The sequence below is a fragment of the Rhinopithecus roxellana genome, chromosome 13, assembly GCF_007565055.1.
Source record: "Rhinopithecus roxellana isolate Shanxi Qingling chromosome 13, ASM756505v1, whole genome shotgun sequence".
NCBI classification, from domain to species: Eukaryota; Metazoa; Chordata; class Mammalia; order Primates; family Cercopithecidae; genus Rhinopithecus; species Rhinopithecus roxellana.
Window position 1 is genome coordinate 24369546 of NC_044561.1, and position 26188 is coordinate 24395733.

At 43.9% G+C, this 26188-nt stretch overlaps 1 protein-coding gene across 1 annotated transcript in view; it reads right to left on the reverse strand.

Annotated features, from left to right (window-relative positions):
• The window catches only part of SEZ6L (seizure related 6 homolog like), a 214430-nt gene extending 188488 nt beyond the window's left edge, over nt 1-25942 (reverse strand). Inside the window, exon 1 of the mRNA XM_030915875.1 lies at nt 25663-25942. Within this exon, the coding sequence (XP_030771735.1) occupies nt 25663-25756 (94 nt within the window). The 5' untranslated portion in view covers nt 25757-25942. The remainder of the gene's footprint in view (nt 1-25662) is intronic.
• Between the last annotated feature and the right edge of the window lie 246 nt (nt 25943-26188).

Here is a 26188-nt window from a genome sequence, read left to right on the forward strand (position 1 = left end):
AATATAATTCCTAATACTCCGAAGAGTTTTACCACACTTTTGTCACTTCCTCTTTGCTTTATCATGTGAGGAATATTTAACTCATTGGTAGTGTATCAAAGACAGCTTGAGAGTTTGAGGTGGCACTTCAGGTAAGTCCAGTCTGGCTGGTCTTGCAAAGTCAGGCAAAGTCCAGTTATCTGAACAACCAGAGCAGAGCAGACAAAAGAGTGAACCAAAATAACTCCCCACACTGAGTCATTCCCAGTTGTGCCTGGGAGGCTTTGCAGCACAGAGCATCTTTCTATTTCTTTATGTCCTGTCCGGCACCAACTGTTATTAAAAGGAATATGTCAGTGGATGTAGCTGACCCCAACCAGTTCTGGAAGCTGAGGGAACTTGGTTTGGATTAAAATAAGATAATTCAAACTGCACCATTTACTGGGCACTTAGGATGTGCTGAACATTTAAGTAAGATCTTTACATGCGTTTGTCCCTCCGGGTGGGAGCTACTCCTGCTCCTATTTGACAGGTGAGGAGACAGAGAAATGCAGTTGCTTGCTTTGGTTGAACAGCTTGTAAGTGGAGGAGTTGGGATTCAGATCAAGGTAGGTAAAAGTCCAGAGTGCAAGCTCTTGACAATCGTATTCTGTTTTCCACACTACCAGGAACACCTCCTCCACATGATCCCTCAACTCTTTTCTAAGAGCCTAGTGCATATTATGTCCAATGGTTGATTCATTGCTGATTCCAAAATGTCATCAGCTTGGCCAGGATTAAAGTTACAGTGGATCACAAACAGTTGACCTGCAATCCAATCTTGCCAACCAGTGACTGTAGTGCCAGGCTTTCTGAATTCAGGGGTAAGGATAGAACTCCATGTGCACATTTAATCTACATCTTCTTAACTTCAGGATGCCCTCGTTATAACAAAGATCTGCAGGATAATCATGCTAGACAATACCATTGTCTTCCATTTGCAGCACACTGCCAATAACATTTGCTTTTGTAAAGGCCAAAAAGAACAACAGAATGTGCTGTCCTGTGTAACAGCACCAAGGGTTTCAAAAAGACCTTGGTTTTCCCATCTGTGACATAGGAATTATGGGAGTATGGTGACATATGAGGTTGCTTTCAACCTGAGTTCTTGCCTGCAAGCTTTGAGCTTGCTCTTTCCTGAGCTTACAATGCCTTTCTCTCTCCCATCTTCACATTGCTAAGTTTTACTCACCCTTTGGGATCCAGGAGGAATCATCTCCTCCAGGAAGCCTCCCCTGACTCCCAGTCTGGGTCAGGTACATCCCTGGACTTCTGCGTTTTATCCCTATCACAGGACACATTGTTCTTTGTCAAAATTGTTTATAAACCCAACCCCCAACCAGCCTCTGAGTCTCTTGCAGGCAGTGATTCCATTCTGGTTAACTTCTTTCCCTCATTAACTAGCACAGTTCCTGACATCCAGGAGATACCCAACATGAGGGTACTGCATACACATCACCATGAACTCCAGCATGGTAATTATTCCTGGAAGAATTTAGTCCAAATAGCAACAGACAATTGAGCAGAATTGAATGCCATGGGAAGCCTGAATATCATGGAGACTCAAGAAGCATATAGAAACATAAAGAGAAAATTGCTTTTCGAAATTGTAACAAAACAAAGAAAAGATTTGCACAGGCTGTTAACAGAGGATTCCTTGGTGCAGTGGGATGAGGATGGGATAATTAACTTTCTCAACACATGTCCCAAATGTTCAAAACTGTCTAATAGAGAAAAAAAAGCAAATTATAAAAAAGAATACCTTTCTCATTTATGCATTTTCCACTATTTTAGGACAAGGTACACCATGTGATAGCAGAACCACATCGGCCAGGGTCAGCCATTGGTCTAGGCAAAAACTTGCTTTGTGATCTTGGGTATGTTACCTCCACTCCCTATGTTGAACATGCTTCATCATTTAAAAAGGGAAACAGGCTGGGATATTCACCAAGGGCTCTAATTCATATACATGCTGAAGCATTAAACCGTATTTGTTTGATGTGAATTTTTTCCAGTGACAAACTGGAAGTTTTTCTCCTTGGGGAATTCTCTTACTTTCCTGTGTTCAAAGACACACAAACTACTCACAATTCCCTGCTGTTGTAAAAGCAATTTGCCTTCATTATCCTAAACCTTTCAGCACTTCTTGAAACCTCTTTTTATATAGGAAAAAAAATGTTCCCAATGTGATCACAGGAGATAAATCTGCGATTTCACATTTCAAAAAGTAATCAAAATACTCCCTGCTAGAGTAGGTACTCATTACGATTTACGGTGAGCCCTTGAAATCATCTTTATCTTCTCCCTGCATCTGTCCAGAATTATTGTTTCTATTTGGGACAGGAATGCTTAAAAGGGTGGAGGGCAAACGTGAAACAGTCCACTTAGTGTGACGTTGATGCTTCATGTATGGTCCCTTTATATATCTATTTTATTATCTTGGGTTGACCAGATAGCTCTTTTGCATAATCTCTCTGTCTTCATCCAATTAGAATCTGGGAAATGCAGGAAGGATGTTTAAAAGACTTCGGAAATGGGCCTATTTTACCCATTAGGCGCTGAGGCCTACAAGCTTTTTAAGAGCCCATGAAAATCCCTGAGAGCTGAAAATAATATATTGGCTCCAAAATAGTAAAAGAAAACTGCAAAAGCAAAATTAATAAAGGCTTAAATTAAATGCCTCCACAACATACCATTATATCAACCTCAGTGTTTTTTAAATTTAGTGTTCATAAAAGTTTCATTATATTTGAAAAGAGTTGATGAGTTAGAGTCTCATTTCACAAGAATTCCTGCATATGCTTGATGATTTTCAAGAAATTATAGGTATATATAAATTGAGAGAGTTACTGGTAACAATATAATTTCAAAAACATAACTTTAATACTTCTTCTTAAATGTTACAATAAGAATTCTTTAAATTTGTATGCTATGACGTGAGTGTGAGACTCCAAAATAATACTGCTTAGATTAAACCAAGGTCTTAAAATGGCTTTGCATAGGATGGGTTGATGAATGGACAGGTTGATGGAGAGATGGAAGGATGGATTGGTGGACAGATTAATGAATGGATTCATCAACAGGTGGATGAGTGGACAGGTGTATGTAAGGATGGACGAACCTGTAGGTGGATGGATGGACAGATAAAAGGATGCATTGATGAAAGGATGGACAGGATGTGATGAACAGATGAATGGATAATGGAAGAATGGATGGATGGATGGATGGATGGATGGATAGATTCATCAATAGAGGATGAGTGGAAAGGCGATTGGATGAAGGGACAGGTGTATGTACAGGTGGATGAAGAGGTGGGTAGATGGATGGACAGAAACTGGATGCATTGATGAATGGATGGACAGGGGATAATGGGCAGACGGATGGATGGATGGATGGATGGATGGATGGATGAAGTGACTTGCTTAATATCACTCAGTGAGTTAGTGGATGTGCCCTGACTCCTGACTTTCGAGCTGTCATTAAAGACATTTAAATTTAGTCACAATCACTTGAACACAAGGACTGGAAGTATCCTGTGAGGCCAGATGGTACAACTTGCTCATTTTGCAGATTAGGAAACTGAGGCTCAGAGAAGGCAAATGACTTAGTTGATGGCAGATTATTTTTTATTTCCAACTTCTATTTTAAGTTCAGGGATACATGTGTGGGATGTGCAGGTTTGTTACATAGGAAAACGTGTGCCGTGGTGGTTTGCTGCACGGATCATCCCGTCACCTAGACATTAAGCCCAGCATCCATTAACTATTCTTCCTGAAGCTCTCCCTCCTCCCACCCCTGACCCACCAACAGACCCTAGTGTGTTTTGTTCCCCACCACGTGTCCATGTGTTCTCATAATTCAGCTCCCACTTATAAGTGGGAGCATGCAGTAGTTGGTTTTCTGTTTCTGCATTAATTTGTTGAGGATAATGCCTTCCAGCTCCATCCATGTCCCTGCAAAGGACATGATTGCATTCCTTTTTATGGATGCATGGCATTCCATGGCATATATGTACCACATTTTCTTTATCCAGTCTACCACTGATGGGCATTTAGGTTGATTCCATGTCTTTGCTATTGTGAATAGTGCTGCATAGAACATACACATGCATGCATCTTCATAATAGAATTATTTATATTCCTTTGAATGTATACCCAGTAATGGGATTGCTGGGTCAAAGGCTATTTCTGGGTGGCAGATTTTCTTTATTCTCATTAAACAAAATGTTGTTGCTTAAATGTTTGCCTCTTAGAGAGACCTGACATGGACCTATTGCTCAAACATCCTACGTATTTACAGGATAATGTTTTACAACTGATGACACCTCACTGCTAAACTCACAGGCCTCTGTCTTGCCACACCCCAGGATCTTTTTCTGCACATTTTCCATGCTTTCTCCTGCAGAAGGCAAGGTGGTAAATGGCAGTGTTGGGTCTGGATGCAAGTCACTTTGTTAACCCTGCTGGGGAGAAACATGTCTGCTTAATTCACAATTGGGTCATTTTATTATTAGCACACACTCAGTTCCTTTACGAGTCTTTCAGATATTGATTGAGACATGGCAGGAAAAAATAAAAAGAAAGCTCTTGATTCCTTAACATGCTGGACTTCTCTGTGACTTTTCTCTTGGCGAACATCTCCTGACGTTCCTTTGGCAAGTCCCCACCTCCCACTTTCAGTCCATGTGTTGGAGGAGGTCAGGGCTGGCCAGTCAGGGTCCTACATTGTTTCGGCCCCAGTGACTTGTTCACAGATGAGCACATGAACCAAGGCTGACTACATACTTAATCCTCTCCACAACCATGTAAAATGGGTACCATTATAAACCCCTGTTAAAGATGATAAAACTGAGGCACAGAGAGATGAAATAATTTGCCTGAGATAAGTGGCAGAGATGGGATTTGAACTCAGGCAGCCTGATTTTAAGTCAGCGTGCTTAACCTATCATCATCCTGCCTTTTAGTGCTTGATGTATAGTATGTCCTCTAAAAATACCAGTTGATGGGTTTTGTAGGTGCTAAAATGTATACATATATATCTTTGCTCCCATCAAGTGCGTAATTTATAACTTGAAAGTGAGTTAATCCCTGGGATACTTGGACTCAATAACCTCATGTAACTTTACACATATGACAACTTGTTTACCTGAAAATTTGCTTCTTGGTAACCTCAGCTATGTGAAAACCACCAAGAACTAACAATGGGTGAAGAACAAAAACTTCCAAATGGCAAATGGTCAAAGTGGGCTTTAAAACTGGTGGAAGTTTTTCTTTTCTTTTTTGATATGGAGTCTTGCTTGGTCGCCCAGGCTGGAGTGCAGTGGCGCGATCTCAGCTCACTGCAAGCTCTGCCTCCTGGGTTCACGCCATTCTCCTGGCTCAGCCTCCCGAGTAGCCGGAACTACAGGCGCCAGTCACCATGCCCGGCTAATATTTTTGTGGTTTTAGTAGAGACGGGGTTTCACCGTGTTAGCCAGGATGGTCTCGATCTCCTGACCTCGAGAGCCACCTGCCTCGGCCTCCCAAAGTGCTAGGATTGCAGGCATGAGCCACCGCGCCCGGCGGAAGTTTTTCATGGAAGAGTCCCTCTTTCTGATTTTTCATATTACAGTTGTCTGTCAGTATCCATGTAAGACTGGTTCCAGGACCCCTAAGGATACCAAGATCCATGGATGCTCAAGTTCCTTATAGAAAATGGAGTAATATTTGCATATAACTTATGCACATCATCTCAAACACTTTAAATCATCTCTAGATTATTTATAATACCTGATAGAATCTAAATGCTATGTAAATAGTTGTTATAGTATATTGGTTTTTAAATTTTAAGTTTGTTTTATTTTCTATCATTGTATTGTTATTTTCATTGTTTTTCAAAAATATTTTCAATCCAGAGTTGGTTGAATACTCAGATGAGAAGCTCTCAGATACAGAGGGGAGGATTGACTGTATTTATATGTGAATGTTATCTGCTTTCTCAGCTCAAAGTAATTTAGAAAATGGTAATCTGGGAGGAATTAAGTGTAGCATTGTGGAAAGAGTCTTTGACTCAAGAGTTAGACTGATCCAGATGCAGATCCCAGTCAGGGAACATAAAATCCCAGACAAGTCAAGGACTTCACCTCTCTGAGCTTCAGCTTCCTCATCTGTGAAATGGTGGCAATAATGGTATCGACCTGATAATATTGCTGCAAGGAGGACATTAAGTCATTGGTGTAAACTGCAAATAGTAGGTCCCTGACAAAGAATATCCATTTTCATTGACTATTGACAAGTTTTTATTCCTTCCCATACTCATTTCCCTCATTTGTAAACTATGATTTATAACAAAAATCCTCCTGGACCATTTCACAAAGTTGTTGAATAGCAAAGTAAGGTAATGGAAATAAAAGTGCTTTGTAAGTGGTCAAATGTCTCTTAAGTATAAGGCAGAATTACATTTATTAGGGCTAGGGCAGTAGAAATTATACTATTGTTAATATTTCCTACTACTATTAATCATCATTATGACTACTGCTATTATTTTTACTGCTGGTACTGTAACAGAATACTGATATTGGCCCTTAGATTCCTGCATTCTCTCACAATAATCTCCTGGGTTAAGACTGACCACACTTGGCATGAACACTTAGAGCCATGGCTTTTCTGTTGAACCTGAACTAACTGCACCTCCTTCGTTGCAGAAATGAATGAGACAAGGGTTCCTTTGTGCAAGGAGACACAGACATAAACCAACGATGGAGTACAGAGTGGCGAATACCTAGCATAGTACCCGCTCAGCACATGGGAACAATGATATATCATGACTTAGTACAAGGGAGTGGTAGGTTATAGATGGCTGCCAAGTCATGTTTAGAGAGCTTCAGCTTTCACTTTTGCTCTTAGGACACTCTCTCTTGGAATGCAGCTCCCATGCTGTGAGAAGCCCAAGTCACATGAGCGAAAACTTACATGCTCGGGTGACAAGCAGCTCAAGCTACCAGACACTCGGCTGAACCCCTTGGAGGCTCAGAGATGATTTGGCTCTTTTCAACACCATGGTGAGCAGAAGAATCTCCATGCGGAACTCAGTCAAACCACAGAATCATGTGAGACAATAATATTTGTTACTTTAAGCCACTAAATTTTGGGGATGGTTTGTTACGCAACAATAGTTAACTAAAACAAAGTGGGTATGGGTACTCCAATGTGATGCCCGTAACTCAGCTTAGACAGGCAGGGATGGCTCCCTGGAAGAGGGTACATGTGCAAATCATATGAGATTTGCTGGTTATGCAGATAAAGAGCGGTCCTAGCTCTTCTCAGTTATGGGTGAACCCTCTTCTCTACATGATACATCTTGAGTCCAAGGCAGGTCAGTAATGAGGACCAGAATTTTAAATTCTCCTCTCACCTGGATAATTGTTTCTCCTCTTTAGGGATCAGCCCCACTTCCCTGGCTTTAAATCAAAATGACAGGGCTTCCAAATTGGTTCAGGTTCTCATGCATTTGTAAAAATGTCTTTTGCTGGAAAAGGCTTGGTATGTCTAATTTCTGCCCCAAGCACATTTTTATAGTTCAGCTATATTATAAATGTCATTTAATTTACCCAGCAATGTTGGCCCTACATTAAACCGAGAGCCAGTGCTAATATATATAAGATTCTTTTTGTACAGTCTGATCAGGGTTTGGGAGGCAGGGAGGGGTGAATTTAATCATCATTTGCCCAAATTTATATTCTTTCCCTCTCCTCTCTCCTGCTTTTTTCTGTATTCTAGACACTATGGGGGAGCAACAAAGAAAACTCTCAAAACACCCAGCCATGTTTAAGACGGCAAGTCTGCAGATGAGTTGGAGGTTTTAGACATAGCCAAAGGGTCAAAGGCTGGGAATCCTGTGGATGTTTTAGCAAGTGCAGAGCATCAGCCTCCCTTCCATTGCAATTGAAAAGAAATTGCACCAGGAGTGGTGGGCTTGGTGGAATGGAATTCAAATTGATGTGGTCTGGTTCTGTGTCCCCACCCAAATCTCATCTTGAATTGTAAGGCAAATTGTAATCCCCATGTGTTGGGAGAGGAATCTTGTGGGAGGTGATTAGATCATGGGGGTGGTTCCGCCATGCTGTTCTCATGATAGTGAGTGAGTTCTCACAAGATCTGAGAAGGGGCTTTCCCCGCTTCACTTGGCACTTCTCTCTCCTGCCACCATGTGAAGATGGACATGTTTGCTTCCCCTTCTGCCATGATTACAGGTTTTCTTAGGCCTTCCTAGCCATGCAGAACTGTGAGTCAATTACCTCTTTCCTTTATAATTTAACCAGTCTCAAGCAGTTTTTCATAGCAGCATGAAAACAAACTAATATACAAATTGTCCCTGACCTTAGTGGGAGGCTAGAAGAGGTGACCCTATCTTAAGTTGGGAGATGTGGGATATAATTAACTCCTTCAAATCCTATCTGTGAGGACCTCCTAAATGATTCCTCTTTTGTCTTTAATGCTCTCATTTTCACTTCATAGACAGCATTATCAAACCCAAAAATCCCCTCCCCTGCTCCTTAGCACAGCTAAGAATACGCCCCCAACACCTGCCAGCAAGTCCTCCCTGCCCTATAGGATCAGGGCCTGGCCACTGACAATGATTCTCTGCTTGATCAAACTTTAATCAGGCCCCTGAGCCTTTTTCTAGGCCAATTTGTGCACTTCCTTGTGGAATCCAATTTTAGAAAAGAACCCTGCTAAGTCACTTTAGCAAGAACCCCACACTCTGGATATCTGATCACCTTCCATATCTGATCAGGTCCCTCATCCTCCACCATCTCCAGATGATGTCTGATCATGCTGGCATGCCTTCAGCAAGAATCCTGTTAGGTGGATTTAAGAGAATCTCTTTTACCCCTGATGTTTCCTTTCGGTAGTTTTCCATCCACTAACTTCCCCGCCCCTACTTTGCACCTTGGGTATAAATTCAAAATTTCCCATTCGTATTTGGAGTTAGCCCAATCTCTCCCACTGCAAAATCCCATTGCAGTGGTTCTCATCAGAGTGATGGTCCTGAATCAAGTTTGCCTTATTATGCTTTAACAAGTATTAACAACTGAATCATTGTTTTTCTTTAACACTTTCTCTTAACTTCATTTTGCCCACTTCCTTCTCTGTTCAGGATATTCTGGCCACACTGGCTTCTTGTCAGTTCTTTAAATGCCCCAAACTCTAGGGACTTATCTCTGGTCAAACCCAGAGTTGAATCCTGAGTGCCCACAGGTCCCTGGCAGCTGCTCCCCTGCAAGTGCAGGAGCAGAAAGGAGGGCTGATGGTAGCAATAATTCATGTCAGGGAGGCTGTCCCTGGTGCACAGCAAACCTGTGCTTGGTTCATGGGCAGCCAGGGTGTGATCAATCACACACTTCACAGGGCACATTTATTTGGCTCATTAAAAGAGTTAACTAGATTTTCAGGGAAGAGAGGATCCAGGAAAGCAGGGCTACCTCTGGGGAGGGAATATGGTGGGCTAAGAGTAGATTCCCACCCCTATTCATACTATAAAGAGGTGGCAAATTCTTTTAAAGTCACATAGACACGGATATGCATGCAGGGTCTTACTAGCTGCGTAATCTTGAGAGAATTGCTTTAATCTCTCCAAGCCTCAGTGGCTCCTGCTGTAAAATGGAAGTATCAGGCCCCACCCCACTGGTCTCATATGTGGCTTAAATGAGATCACATGAGTAAAGGGTTTAGCATATGCCTGGCATATAAATGGTGGACATAATTATCATGAACAAAGGAATCATAAAAGGTCATGGCCTGGGGGTCAAATCATCCAGGTGAAGTTTACTGATGGCCTCAGAAAAATCCAGAAGGCAGCATGTACAGCTCAATCATGGGTCCGACTCAGTAGGCAGGGGTATAGCTGGGTTTCTGGGTCTTTAAAAGCTTTTCATGTGATTTTAACTCATAGTCCATTTTGGAAACTATGATTCAGCCCAGGCCACTAAATTTAGAGATGGAGAAACCAAAGACCAGAGAGGGACAGAAATGGGCCCAAGGTCACACAGCATATTTTTGGCAACCGTGTCATCTCCAGAACTCATGTCTCTGATTCTCATTGGGTGGTCTTTCTGGTAATTCATGCTGAGAAATTATATGTTAGATCAAGGTGTCTGGTTGTGGCTGGTGCCCTCAAGGGCAGTGTGACAGAGGGATTTCCATTCTCTTTGAGATTCTAGATGCTCTCAGAATCCCCCAGCTCTCTTTTTAACCCCTTCACATACATAGTATCCCTTAGAATGTCTGAAGTTCATTGGAAGCCCTTAATCTTGTTTACTATCACAGACTTGTTTTGTTGTTTTGTTTTTAGACAGAGTCTTGCTCTGTTGCCCAGGCTGGAGTGCAGTGGAGCGATCTCGGCTCACTGTAGCCTCTGCCACCCGGGTTCAAGCAATGTTCCCGACTCAGCCTCCCAAGTAGCTGGGACTACAGGCGTATGCCTCCAGGCCTGGTTAATTTTTGTATTTTTAGTAGAGATGAGGTTTCACCAGGTTGTCCAGGCTGGTCTCAAACTCCTGACCTCAGGTGATTCACCTGCCTTGGCCTCCCAAAGTGCTGCGATTACAGGCATGAGCCACCACAGCTGCCCTCTATCAGAGATTAATAAGCCTAACCTTTTTTTTTTTCATATTGTAGGGGTAGGCCATTGTTTCTACCCCATTCTGCAAACATTGAATGATCTGCATGCTTTGGGATATGCAGCCCAGCACACAAAATATTAATGGATATTTATTGAATAAATGAATGAATGTTTTGGACCAGCAAATGAATGAAAGACCACAGGAAGCATACATTTCTTGAGGGCTGGAACTATTAGTTTTTGTTCCAGCACCTACAGCAGAGCCTACAAAATAGACATTTATTAAATATTTGCTTATTGGAGTTGAATCAGTGAATCAGATTCTGAATTTCCCATGGCCTAGTGGGAAAGAGAGATGCATAAACAAATACTAAGAATAGAGCAGGCTCGTTACTATAGCAAGGGTACCAGCCTGGTGCCATGGAAGCATTGTGGCAGGAGTGGGGCAGAGAGGGAGGCAGGCATCTGGTTAGGGATCCCAGAAGTGGGGTACAGGGGCAACCTTGCTTGGTACTAGACACTGGGTGGAGGGAACCATTGAAGACAGCCTGACTTGGGGGAATTCTAGGTCTTGTTTCAATCATGGCAAAGAGCCCCAAGAAGGAGAAAGGCAAGTGATAGGCCAATATGGGCTGCATGCTGACATTTTGTAAGAATCACAAGTCTATATGCCCAAATTGAGGGTCATCCTATAAAACAATGGGTCTGTACTCTTCCAAAATGTCAATGTCAGGATAAATAAAACCAAGGCACTGTTTCATGGTGGAGTCTCTCTGCCCCTCGGTTTGCTGAGAAACAGAACTAATTTTCCATAGTACTAGGGCCTCGGAGTTGTTTTTGACAATCAAATGCAATAATGGGTATCTTCTGCCATGTGCTAAGCATAAGAAATGACTATTTATTTTTATTATTACTTAGAATAAAACTACCCCAGGACCCAAAGGAATTAATTTGTTTCTGGCCAAACCTCATTAACTGATTGTCCAAGTTTATGCTTTATGGAAATAGAGTGCATATTATTTATATCTATACACATGCTCAGCTGCATCTACATAATTCTCTGCAGTTGTGCTCAGGATATATTTTCCCACATTCACAAAAGAAGGAAATGCCAACATATTGTTGCAATAATTGAAGGCAGTAACATCGCTCTCAGCAGGCCCCTTTGGAGTTCTCTTCCGCCTCGGTGAAGTCTGGGATGGTTATTGGAGGTTCTCTTAAAGTGACATATTTATTTTACCCATTAAAGGAACATCAACTAGATTTTTTTTTCTTATTGAAGTTAAGGAAGACCAAACGAGCTTGCTTTGTTTGGATAGCAACCAGGGCTCTAGGGAGTGGTCTCAGGAATTCATGGCTCCCAACCCTGGTCCCTTGGAGAAAGTTGCCCCCTGCCTGGAAGTTATCAGAACAACATAGAAGTAAGGATAGGATAGAAGAAAAGAACTATTCATACCTGGGTTTGAATAATGGTTAGATAAGTTATTTGAGGGCAAGGATGTGTTTTGTTTCTCTCTGCATCCCTAGTACTTGTCAAATGATTGGTACAGAGTAGAATGTCTAAAATAAAGAGAAAGTAGGTCTTGGATGAAAGAATGAATGCGTCATGACTCCAGCACTGTTTAGCCATCTGACCTCAGCTTCCTTATGTATAATCAAATGGCTGTTAGGCACCCTTAAAGGTTCTGCTAACAAGCAAGATTCTGTAAATGAAGCCATTAATAGGGATTCTAGTATATTATAGGAGTTTGTTTCCTTCTCAGCCTTCCCAGAGGTCTGGTTTCTTTAGAAACAGGGAAGGAGCCTGGTAGAGACACAAGCACTGCTCTCTGGAAGCCCCTTGCTAAGAAGTTGTTCCTGATGTCACTCATTCACAGGTGGAAAGGCTCCCGGCAGACAAGCCACATCCTTGTGGTGCCTCCTCTAGGGTTTTGTGGCTGATCTGAGATAAACCTCGATTATAAAACAACAGCCAGAGAATGATGGTTTTATTCACTTGGACCCCTGCCTTCTGCTTGGAACCTTCATTTTATTAAATGAGATAATAACACACCTTAAATTGGGAAGGTGTGCATAGGTGTGGTTGTTGTAAAGTCAATGCTCCTCATTGAATTCCCACAGAATGTTTTCTCTGTGGGGATCATGAAATTGTAAATTCTGTTCTAGCTGGTTATTATACACCAAGGCCCCTTTCCTGTATCGAGACACTTAGGAAGGGCCATGCACTCATTTATTCACAGTGGTATCTATATTGAGTACCTAATTTGTGTGTCAGGCGCTATGCTAAGCTCTTCATCAAAAATTCCTGATTTCTGTCTTACATCAACTCAATGAAAAAGGTACAGTTAGTTATTTTCCTTGCACATGCTATTTCCATAAAGCACAAATATCTTGCCCAAAGTTATGTAGCCAGTAAATGATAAAGCTGGGATGCAGACTCAGGCCTTGGACCTTAAATTCTGAGGTCTTAGCCACCATCACACACCCAATGAGCACCTGCTGACTACCTGGTATGCCAAGCACTGAGCCAAATGTTGGTGACCTAGACATGAGGAGTTTCTAGTCTTCTAAGAAGACAGCCATTCATTCATATGCATGCTAACAAGAATTATTTCTTGCATACTAATTAAGAACAATAACACTTCAGCATTTATTCATTCAACATGTCTGCACTTACTGAGTTTCAACTATCCGGGAGATGTAGTGTTGAGAGGTGGGGATTGGGAAGGAGATAAAACAGTCCTTGCCTTGGAGGGACCTCAGTCTAGAGCGGAGAAAGGCTTTCAAACACATGCACCTCTGGGGTAGTGATTAATAATGATTATAATCCATTCATTGTAAGGCAGCCATGCATCTCATGACTGAGCTCTTGCTGTGTTCTAGCACAATTCTAGGTCCTGAGCTCAAAATAACTTCATGTGGGTACACAATGATATGTAGTTTTTAGAATTTCTTGTAATATCAAGTGGACTACAGACATTGCATACTTAATGATAATGATATAATATGTTGTTATATATTACATACAGTGTATAATTATTGAGCTTCTGCTATGTACCAGCCACTATTCTACAAGTTTTACAGGGTCAGCTCATAACTCCTCACCACAATCCCAGGATGTAAGTCCATTTATCATTTTTATTTCACAGTTAAAGAAATCGAGGCCAAGAGAGGTTAAGTAATTTACTCAAGCTTACGCATTCGGATTAACAAGAAAGGCTTTCTTTAAAAACAACAACTACAAATAGCAACAACAACAAAAACTTTGTTTATAACCCCAACTGAAGTTAAAATATGCAAATTAACCTAGCATATCATTTTTTATTTATGCCATAAATTATGCAAATTTCCTTTCCTGAAGCCCTGGAAAACTAGGCTTGATTCCACATATTTTACATTAATTTCCAAGGTGGTTGGCCCCAAATTAGCTTTCCACTCTGTTAAACCTGCTTTAAAAGGGGGCATAGAAGGTGGAGGCCTGATCAGAAGTCCTTAGGGAATGAGAAGTCTTGGGAGCTCTGTCCTTCTTCCTCTGCAAATTGATTCATAGTTCAGTGGCATACTTCCATATTCAGGGCTGCCACATATGGCAGCAAAGGTTGTACACTGCTTAATTCCAAGGGGTACCATTCACATATATGCAGTATAAATAGCTCCCTCTGGAGTTGTGCAGGATGGTAGTCACATGCATTACATTCTCTCTATCCATCCTGCAGAGAGAGGCAAGGGAAAAATTCTATTCTCATTTTGCAGATGGAAACTGAGGCTTGAGGATATTCAGTGACTCGCTCCAGCATGACTCAACAGAGAATTGGCAGAGTTGGGATCCACAGTCAGTCCTACCTCAGTCCTAAGCCTGTGTTGAGTCCCCCATTGAGAATGCTCACTCTGGGTACGTTGTTCTAAACATCTCCTTTCCCTGTTTGCATAATATTAAAACTTTGTAGAAAAATGGTTACCAAAACCATGCATGGAGCCACATGTTTGAAAAACACATTCTGTGTTCCTACTGACCTCCCTTATTGCACTTAATTCCACTGTCATCATTCCAGATGAATCTCTCATGGGAAAAGAGGAGAGCTCCTGGGACCTCATCTTGAGGCTTGTTTTCATTTTCCACTCCAACCTGATTTTCAATGCCTGGATCACTTTTAAATGCCTAAATACACCAGTTTATGAGGCTCTCTATCACCCCCAACCCCTACTCTAAATCATTTTTTCCTAAGTCAGGTTTACCCAAATAATGTGAAGATTGCACATTTTTTGCAAAGGCTTTTGTGTTCTATGTCCAAACACTTTGAGTCATAGCTGAAGACTGCATGTCATTCATTCATTGGTTCATCCATTCACTCATTTATTCAACGGAATAGCTAAGAATAAAGAGATAATAAAAGTCAACTCCTAACCCTGAAAATCTCATTGTATAGCACGGAGGGAGGCAAGTCAACAGATAGTTACAATGATGACAGGATTCTTCCCAGTTTTCTTGGATGTGATTATCAGACAGGCCACATCTTGATGAATATGTGTCTTACTGGCAAAAGGGTTGCAGAGCCACATCCTAGAAATGAGAAGAGTTGAGAAGCAACTATCAAGGCCAGCAGTGAAAGCATGCGAGACTTCATCAGTGGCAATTGCTCTATCCCAAGGTATGGTTTTGTGTGTTACATGGCATGCTTTCCATACCAGTCACAGATGATTGGATTAAGTATGAAGAACCAACCTATTGCCCAGTTACCCTAGTGCAAAGGACTAGGCAGAAATCATTTGCGCTCTCTCCATGCTGTCTAATATGGCGGCCATGAGCCACACCTAGCTACTAGGCACTTGAAACATGGCTAGTGGGACTGAGGAACTCAATTTTTAATACAATTTGATTTTAATTAATTTTAATTTAAATATCTACATGTGGTTCGTGGCTACCATATTAGATAGTGCACATGTGGTGATTATGCTGGAGAAGCCATAATAGCAAATGGGTAAGTGGAGGCGAGGAGAGATCTATGGTGAGTGAGCAGAAGGAATTAGGCAATAGAGAGGAAGCCAGAACGAACAGATGCGTGGGGAGAAGCAGATGCATGCAAGAGAGAAGTGGAGAGAGTCCTGGAATGTTCTTGGCTCAATATTTGCAGTATCCTTAGAGCAAACCTTCTTATTCTTCAGCTATCCTGAATGAGTCTTTGCTCTAAATGTCTTAGACCCTTTTTGGCTTCTATAACAAAATACCATAAACTGGGTGGCTTATAAGCAACCCTGGACATTATTCCTCACAGTTCTGGAGACTGGGAAGTCCAAGATCAGTGTGCTGGCAGATTCAGGATCTGGTGATGGCCCTTTTCTTATATATCACAGCTTCTTGCTTCCACATTTCCACCTCTCATGGTGAAAGGGGTGAGGTGTGTCTCCCCCTTTTTTTAGATACTGGGTTTTGCTCAGTCACCCAGGCTGGAGTGCAGTGGTGCAGTTCACTGCAGCCTTGAACTCCTGGGATGCAGTGGGTCCCTCCATCTCAGCTTCCTGAGTAGCTGGGACTACAGGCATATGCCACCAGACCAGGATAATTTTTAGATTTTTTTTGTAGAGATGGAGTTTTTCTATGTTGCCCAGTCTGGTCTAGAGCTCCTGGCCTCAAGTGATCCTCCTGCCTCAGCCTCCCAACGTGCTGGGATTATAGGCATGAGCCTCCACACCTGGCCTCAGGCCTCTTTTATAAGAGTACTTATTCCATTCATGGGACCATTACTTTCATGACCTAATCAATTCCCCAAAGCCCCATCTGCTAATACCATCAGCAGAGGGGTTAGGATTTCAACTTATACATTGGTGCTGGGGGAGGGGACACAAATATTCCAATCATAGCACTATACCACAGAAATCACATTAGAATAGATTATTTCCTCTCTCGGAAGCCATCGCTGACCTGAGAATCAGCTCAGTCCATCAGTAACAACAGCAACTCATAATTCCCCTCCTCATCCTCATCACTACCACCCACTCCATCATCTCAGAGTTAAGTGACTTGTTCAAGATCACAGCATTAGGTTGGAACCCATATCTCTTGGACTCCAGGGTCTGTGTATTTTTTATTATGGTGTACGGCTTTGAAGAGCCCATTCCATTTTGGCAATGTGAACTCACCAGTTTATGATGCTAAGCAAAACTGGAAATAGGTGAGACCAGACAAGGAAACTGACAGCCAGAGGCTTATACGCACTAAGACTTGTCCTGAGCTTCAAACCCCAGATGCTATATTGTATCAACCTACCTTGTTCTAATCTCCAGCCCCAAAACATCCCCGGGGGCCACTACTTGCTCCGGGCTGGCACCAACTACATTAGCTATGCCTCACTCAATCTTTCCCTACTCTCCACACCCCAGATCCCCAATGGATTTCTCAATCAGCCACTATCCATGACCCATGGTGAGAGTAAGGAAGTCTAGGAGGGGTACTGGCCTGGTCCCTGGGTCTTCTTCAGCCTCTTCATTTAACTCTTGCTTGCTTGACTCAAGCCATCTGCTTGGATGGCACCATTCCCAGGTGCAAGCTTATCTGCTGGCGTCTTGAAGATTCAAGTACAAAGTCAGCAGGGGAGGGAGCTATGGCTTGATTCCCACTTCTACCAAAGCCTCTTTCATGCGGTCAGTCTTCCATGGACACATAACGTAAATGTCCCATGTGGGTAATAGAAGCCAGTGGTTTACTGAAAACAGATACCCTTAAAACTTCCATTGCCACACTCCTTGGGTCTCAGGACATAAACTTGAGGGGGGTAGGGATTCCGTTTTTCTTGAAAGTAAGTGGAAGTCACTTTAGAATGGGAGTCAGAAGACAGGAGTAAGGGGTTCAAGTCCTGGCTCTGCCACTCACAGCTGGGACTTTGAGTAAGTCCTTTCTTGTCTCTGGGTCTCTTTCCTCAATAAAATGAAAATATCGGGGAGAGGATTGAGGCAGATAAGAATCCCAAATAATTGCTAGAATCTGACTGATATTACAGACAGCAAGGAGGCCTACTCTAACTACACAACCTCTCTCCCACATCATATTATCCCTGAGAAGTGGGCAGAACACAGACTCTCACTCCTATGCAAGGCCCAGTGCCAGCTCAAGGTGACAAAGTGGCTTGACTAAGGATGCACATCTAATAAGAAGCAACAGACTGAAACTCAGGCTGCTCTGACTCTAGAGCCTGGGTTTTTATTCACTTTGCTATACTGTCCCAGTTTTCAGCTGGGCATTTGCTGTTTTTGCAGTTGCCAGAGACCTAAGAGAAGGCAGATTCTACAATAAGCAGTAGGGTGTCCAGAAGGTTTCTGCTTTGAAATGAGCTTAGGTCCAGGGTGAATAGTTGCAACCAATATTTCCTTTGGAAAGAAAGATGGCTTCAGTGAGGACCCAATGAATGGCCTATCTTGTGGTTTTGTGTTTGCACAAAGATGTTTTCTTTTCTCTTTACAAAGTATATTTCTCTCCTTCTTCCATCTTTTAATTTTTCTTTCTCTTCCTCCTTTTTTGTAGAGTTATTTAGTGATTTCACATCTATTATCCCATTGATTTTCCTCCACAGCAATCCTATGAGGTTGGACACTATTATTATTCCCATTTTTCAGGTAAAAAATCAAGGTTTATACAGGCTGCCTAAGACCACACAAGACAGGAGAGTCAGGAATTAAATTCAGACGTCAGGACTCTAACTCCACCTCCCCAAAAGTAAGATTAAGAGGAAAACTAATTTAACACAATGGGTTGAGAACTTATACTGGATTAGATACAGGCTAAGAGACATATGAATAAGATTCAGTTGAGGTTTTCTAAGAGTTCATTGTTTAGGGGGAGGGAATTATGTAAATTGGCAACTCAGGCATTATCAGTGTATGAATTACCCATAGTAGAGGGATAAAATGTGATAAGGGGCCAAGAGAATCACTTATAATTGGCATAGAGAGGAGAGAAGCAAGAGAAGACTTCACAGAAAAGGAGAATTAGGCACTGGGTTCTGAAGGATGAATAGAAGTTTACTAGGTTAATAGTATAGCAATAATGGCAAATTTTTATTGAGTGCTTGCAATGAGCTAGGTATATCCACATACATTGACGAGTCTTAACAAACTTTTAATGTAAATCTAATCCTCTCATTTTATATATCAGGCCAAAACAGGCCTAGAGAACTAAAGTAAATAGCTCAAGATCATGCTGCATAAATAAGCCGGTTGGGAATTTAATTTAGTCCTCTCTACACAACCAGCTGTGCGCTCCTCTAGGATGACAGCCCAGGCTGCAGGAATAGCATGAGTAAGATGAGAATAGGGCTCACACACAAGCCCTCAAAGTAGGTATGAAAGAGGCTGGGATAAACTGTTTTCTGTCTCAGAAAGCTGAGTTGGGACACCTGGCATTTGCCACTGGATGAGAAAGCATCTCCCCTCCTGGAGTCCTGTCAAACCACCTTGATCTCCAGGCTTGCATCAGTTCTCCATTTCCATTTTGCTGTGTGCTATGTGATATCCACATCTTCATGCCCCAGTATCTGGAACAAGTGTGGGCTTTGGAATCAAAGAGTTCTGGGGTTGAATCCTGACTCCACCACTCATTGCCCATGAGACCCTGAGTGAGTGCTTATACTGTTTTGACTCAGTTGCCTTGTCTATAAAATCTAGTTTATCATATCATCTGATAGGAATGGATGAGGATCAAATAAGTGAATACAGGATAAACACAAAGACAGCCTCCTGGCACAGAGTAGGCCCACAATAAATGGCAAATAGCAGTGTTATATTTGCTATAACGCTGGCTACAACAAGCCCAGGAAGAAGCACATGCGGGTGTTTGAGGTCTTCAGCCTTCCATGCCAGCACTTACTTCCTCAAGGCTTGATTTCTTAGTATGTGCAAAGCATCTTAACTCTCTTGTACCATCCCAGCCCTGTGAGGACAGCTTTATTAATGTGGTAGTGATTATTGTGATCCATTTTACAGAAGGAAAAATTAAGACTCATAGATAGGAAATGGTTTAGCTTAGGTCCTGAATTTAGGGACTTACAGAAACCAATTTTATACAGTGTGAGTTATCCATTAATGGTTGGGTGACCTGGAAACTTGAGAAATTGCAAATAGTCACATAATTTCGGTGCCAACCAATGAACCAGTTAGTCTACTCACTCTCTTTTATGAGATTTTCTCCTTTCCTTGACTAGAAAGAACAATCCCTATGTTCATCTTTTTTGGGAACTCCTGAAGGTTGGTTTTGGTCTCTGTCCTGTCAGTCTTTGGAGTTTGGTGCACTCACCCATCCAGACTATCTGCACATTAATGGTGAAAGGGTCTTTCTCACACATTTCATTTAGAAATGCAAAAGGACAAAGCTTGGAAGGCACCATGGATTTAAACCTTGCCTATGCATAACTCAGCTTCTCTAAGCCTTGGTTTCCTCATCTAAAAAATGAAATGATATTGTTAAAATTAGTTAAAACAACCAACGTAAGTGCCTGAGATATAGTAAATGCTCACTAACTATAATGATTGTGAATTAGTTGCCTATAAATAAAATTGTAACCTGTTTAACCTTATGACTCACTTCAATTTGACCAGCTTTACTTAAATGCTTGCTATGTGTGCCAGGGACTGTGTTAGGCATTGAGTACACATCCCATGCGCATCTGGCAAACACACATCATCCCTCCCTGTGAACCATCAGAATCTGCACATGGTCTTGGGGAATGCAGGATATAAAAGGTAGTAGTGGGACTTGATGTTATGATTCTGACACCAGCCTGGGTTTCAGGCTGGACTTCAATCCCTTTCTTGGCTTTGTGATGCTAGGCACATTGCTTAACCTCTCAGTACCCCAGTTTCTCCAGTCCATACAATGCAGATAACAACTGCATCTCTCTCATGGGCTATTGTGAGGATTCTCTGCACACATCCATATAAACCACTTATTTATAAGGCTTGGAACAAAATCAACACTCAATAAATGCTGTTTGCATTGCTTAAACTCAGCCCTTGCCATGTTCTAGTAAATTATATCACGTGGGTCCACTGACCTCCTCCCAACTCACCATCCTTTTACCCTCTCCTCAAAGCAGTTCTATTCCCTGCCCTGCTCCCTATTGTCACAGCCACCAAAGGGATGCTTCTAAGGAACTACAGTAACCAGAGGATTATGCAAACATGCAAATCCACTAAAGCAGTGTTTACCCAGGGCTGTGTGATGCTGTCTGTGCTCAGCAGCTGGGCCTCGCTGCTTTCCGAGAAGATTCCTTCGGTGTCATCACAACCTCTAGTGGACAACAGCGAACACCGCGGCTCAAAGTCCTTTGTTCCAGCTCTCGTCTACCCAGTCCATGAAGTTCAGGGCAGAGCAGGGAGGACAGGCAGGTCCGACAGATTCTCTTTTTTTTTTTTTGAGCGTGAGCATGTGCACCTGCCTACTTTCTCCTCCCACTCGCTCCTCTGTTTCCTCTCTCCAATTCCGCGGGGGTGTGATGTGTTCTGAGAGTGAAGCCTTCAGGATTTTCCCTATCCTACTGTAGAAATTTCTCCTCTGGCTGCTGGTACCTGTCACATCCCCTTCAGGGCCAGCTCAAATGCTACCTGCTCCAGGAAGCCTTCACTGACCACCCCTGGTGAGAATGAAACACATCCACATGAGGTCCCGTAGATCTCCGATATTCCCCCCACCAAAGCACTCACCACATGGCATGGATGGTAGTAGTTTACCTGCAGATGTCTCTTGCTAGGCTGCCATTACTGGGGCAGGAGCCTTATCATATTATAATTCTCCAGCACCCAACACAAGGTCTACTGCATGCATAGTGCTATAGATTGAATGTCTGTGTCCCCCCAAATCAATATGTTGGCGGCCTTATCCCCACTGTAATGACATTTGGAGGTGGAGCCATTGGGAATGAATTAGGTTAAAATGAAGTCATAAAGATAGGGCCTCCATGATAAGGATTAGTTCACTTCTAAGATGAGGAGACCAGGGCTCTCTGTCCCTATTGGTCATATGAGAATTTAGCTAGAAAGTGGCTGTCTGCAAAGCAGAAAGAGAGATGACAGACGCTCACCAGATACTGAGTCTGCTGGCACTCTGAGCTTGGACTTTCCAGCCTCCAGAAATGTGAGAAATAAATTTCTGTTGTTTAAACCACCCTATCTAAGGCATTTTTGTTATAGCAGGCTGAACTAAGACACATAGGAAGTGCTCAGTAAATTCAAATGAATGAATGAAAGGGCAAATATCTTATTCCAGAAGACTTGCTTCTTATGTCTTATTTCCAACCATTAACCTGCTATCCTGCATCTGCTCGATCTCCAGTACCAGGAACTCTGATTCCTGATGGTAATATTGAGGTTAAAAAAGAAACAGCATGAGAGTTTGGACGGGAAGGGTATCTGTACCAGGCAATGTCAAATTCTCATCTGCCAAAGATGAGAATACAGGTAACTGGAGCTACTCACTATCCCCCTTCCACCCCTTTCTACTTTAGCCTGAATTATCCCAATATTGACACCAACATCTGCTTCATGCCAATCACAGAGATTTGTTCTCTTGGTGTCTACTAATAGGAGCAGTTTGCCCTTTGGAAAGCAGGGAAAGAAAACATTACTTGAGCACCTACTCTGTGCCAGCTGCTTTTACATGCATTATGTAATCCCTGCAAGCATCCTTCCAGGCTGGTATCATCAGTCCTTCTTCCCCTGCCCCCACTCCTCAGATGGTGAAATGGAAGTTGAGATAAAATAGTTCTGCTGAAGGCCATGCATTAACAAACAGTGGATCTGGCCTCTGGACCCAGGTCACTCTAATTATGGAGCTACACTTATTTTCCTGGACTTTATAAATCTCATTCCAGTGTCCAGCTCAGTTAAACTCCCCAGAACAGCCTTGCCACAGCCTCTTGGATGTTTTGCAGTTTGACTTCATGAAGGAAACTACAAAAATACAAAAAGGGCAGTTGGATTGACACTTTCATTGGAGCATTCTCCTGGCTTTTTACCTTTTCTTTCTTTCTCACTGCGTGTGTCAAGAGTGACCAATGATTTTTCTTTGAGAAACAGGAATCAAATGGAGTAAGCAGAAAGAGGGAGGGGAGAGATGATGGCAAGGCCTCCAGGCTGAGAGGGGCTCCATTCTGTTGCACACACCTGGTTGTTCCACAGGTCAGAATTCCCCTCTCTTCTGCCCTTAGTCGCCAATTATAGCTTGGAGCGCCCCTAGTGGAGGTCTGCACAGTGGGTATATTGGAGAAATTGTCTCTGGACAGAATAGGAGGGCCAGTAAATCCAGCCCATTTGAACAGCTTGCAGGAATGGACTTGTAAGCAAAAATAAGAAAACAAGCCACTCTGATCAGAAAATATCCTTTTGCCTTAGAAGGGGAATGAAAGGAATGTAACATTATTTTCCTAATACCCAACTGAGCCATATGAACACAAGAGGAATCCCTCAAGCTTAGGTAAGGTGGCCCCTGGCAGGAACGGGCAAAACTCTACAGCAAATAATGCCAATCCGTAATGAAAATAGTCTTTAAGTGAATCTAACAACAACACACGTTAGAGACTGGAGAAGCAGCAAATCTGAGTCTTATTGAGCAGTACTGAATTTGCCTTATTAATTCAAGAGAAAAAGAAAAGAAATTATACTTAGGCTCTGCAGTCTTAGCACGTAGCTACAATTATTCCCCATGTGCATATCTTAGACAATAAGGAGTCTCTTCAAAAACAAGTTATACTTTATCCTTATTCATGCCTTACAGCGAAATGGCCCAGAGAACCATGTGACCTGCATAAGAATGTAGCAACAAGTCCCTTTTGAGTATTTACAAATCCCCTCACTCCACCACAAACAGAAGAACTAGTTTGCAACAACGAGTTAGGTGAATGGTTCTCCATCTGAGTGGATGTTGGGCTCTATATTAAAAATAGAATTTATCGTGGAAGGTCAGTTGTCTCCAAATGCACCACCAGACTCGGCAATGCTCACTGGCCAATCTCACTCCTTCCTTATGACTCAGAACCACACAGTTATTAATGAGCTTTCTGAAGTAGCATATCACTTGACTTTAATTTGGTGGTGACCTGAAGTTAATTTTAAAAAATATGCTGGCTAGCCATAGTGTTGAGCAGTTGGAAAAATAGTATGAAATGTCTTAAAAATTAAACACACGCACGTATCCCCCTGCTCTTACAATGTGTTTGAAGCCAGTGAAGGAAACAGAATAGGAAATCCTTGTCTTAGATGACAATTCAATACGTGCCATTAAGACATTTTTTTTTTTTTTCCCTACAAGGTGGTGTATTGGAGAGTGGAGTCCTCAAAGGTAGAACTGCTTTAGAAAATCCAGCAAGCTGCTGTGTAGCTTCAGGTTCTTTTTATATGTGTGTTAGTCACAACACAGATTCAAAAGCGGGTGGGGGAGGGAGAGCTGGACTCAGTTCAAGGCCACCAAGCCATTGTTAGAAAGAGACAGCTAATTAAGAAAGGCCATGCTGTGGTGGAAACGATGTGTTTAAACCAAATCTCTTTCCCTGTCTTTCCCAGAGAAATTGTCCAGACCTGGTGTAAATTGTGGATATCATTGCCTCGTAAAAAAAACGGGAGGGGGTTCTTCAATGATATGCTTTGTTAAACAAAAGGTGATGAATAATTTCCTTTGCTCTGCACTCTGGGCTCCACATTTAAAAAAACGGGGAAATGGGGGATAAAATGCCTGATTTATGCTGAGGGGGGCACTCCAGGCCACCGGGAAGGGTTGAAGGGAAAGGAACCCAGAGCCAGGGCCCACGGAGCAGAGAGCTGTCCAGGGCCTTTGGTGCTGAAAGCAGGTGTGTGTGCGCTAGGGGTCCAGAACTGCCCGGGAAAGAACACCGCCAGTCCCCCAACTCTGAGTCAAGACGGTGCAAATGACAGAGGCGGTGCCCCAGATGAGCACAGTGCCCGCTTTCCCTCTGTCTTCAGCCTGGGCAGACCCTGCAGCTGCCTGCTTTTTTACACGTGAGGAGCGCATTTCTGGGAACTGGAGTTAGACCTTGCAAGAAGGCCGGGTCCGGTGACCAACTAACGCTCCCATTGACTTTCGCGTCTTCAAGGTGCCTGAGAAAACCGCCGAAGCTCTGAGGGTTAGCTTTGGGTGAGTTAGGCGTTGCACCCCTCTCTCTATCTGGCCCTCTCCCCGACCCATAACTTTCCCTGGGGTACCTTACCGGGGTGGACAGAGGGTATGGCTCCAGGTCTGAGAAGGAGGAGCTGTCATTCTCTGCCAAACTTGGGCCCCTCTTCCCATTCAGCAAACACGTGGTAGGTGAAACTAACACCCCCACCCCCATTCCTAACAGTGATCAGAGATGCTAGGCTGTCGGGAAGAGAGTAGAGGGGAGTCCGTTCAGGTCCCCAACTGCTAACTAACATCTCTTCTCCCTCTCCTACCAAGTTCTCAGAGCCCTCAACCCCCTCCACCGGCCTCTGGCGAAAGCCACACCCAAGTCCGGTATCCTGACGCTTGGCTGAGATCAATCCAGGAACACAGCCCCTCGGGGCAGCCTGAACCAAAGGAGTCAAGGGTTTCTGCGGTGTCGTGGGGGAGCGGCAAATGCACTGTTTGAGTCTAGTCCTCAGTTGCAGGGTGGGTCAGCTGCTCACCCCGCTTCCTGTCCTCTCCCCGAGAGGAAGAGAATTATCTGGCACCCAGCCCCGGGTGCGGTTGCAGAGAAGCTCCGGGAATTTGGGGTTTGGAGGCGACCCCACTCCAAGGAGATCCTCTTTGGCTGCAAAGGAGAATCAGTCTCACAGCCGGGGAAGACCGAAAGGGAGCCCGCAGCCGAAGCAGGGAAGCGCCCGAGTCCTTCAACACATCCCCACCTCCACACTCCCGTCAGCCCGGGCCAAGGGGACGCGCGGTTCCTAGCCCCGAATTTGGGCAGCCACCACTGCTCCCCATCCCGGCGGGTGGTGCCTGAGTCGCCTTGGTCAGCCCCAACCCCTGGCCGCCCCGCTCTCCCGGCAACTTTGCCCCCTGCCCGCCCCGCCCCTCGGGGCGCTTACCTCTCTCCAGCGCTGCCGCCGGGCTCCCCAGGAGCAGAGCGAGGAACAGCGAGATCCCGCCGAGTCCCGCGGCTGGCGGCCGGGCCGCGGGCATCGTGGCTGCAGGGGGCGCGGAGCCGCGGGCTGCGGGGCGGGCGGACGGCGCGGGAGCCGGGAAAGGAAGGCAGCGGTGAGCTAGGAAGGGGAGGCGGGAGCGAGGGAGGGGGCCGCGGGCCGGGGCAGCTTCCGGAGCCCCCCTAGCGGACGCGCGCTCAGCCCCGCGGTCGCTCTGGCCGAGCTGCGCCGGGCGCGGGCGGGCGAGTGAGGAGGAGCCGGCGAGCGAGCGAACGAGCGTGGAGCGAGCGGGAGGAGGGAGGGGGCTGGGGCCGAGTCTGTGCCGAGCGAGTGCAGGGAGGGAGGGGGCGGGCGAGCGGGCAGCTAGCTGGAGGGGCCGCGGCGGCGCCGGGGGTGCCAGCCGCCTCCTCTGGCCGCCGGCCCGTCGGCCCTGCAAAGTTTAACGCCAATTCCCTTTGCGTCCTGGGAGCCG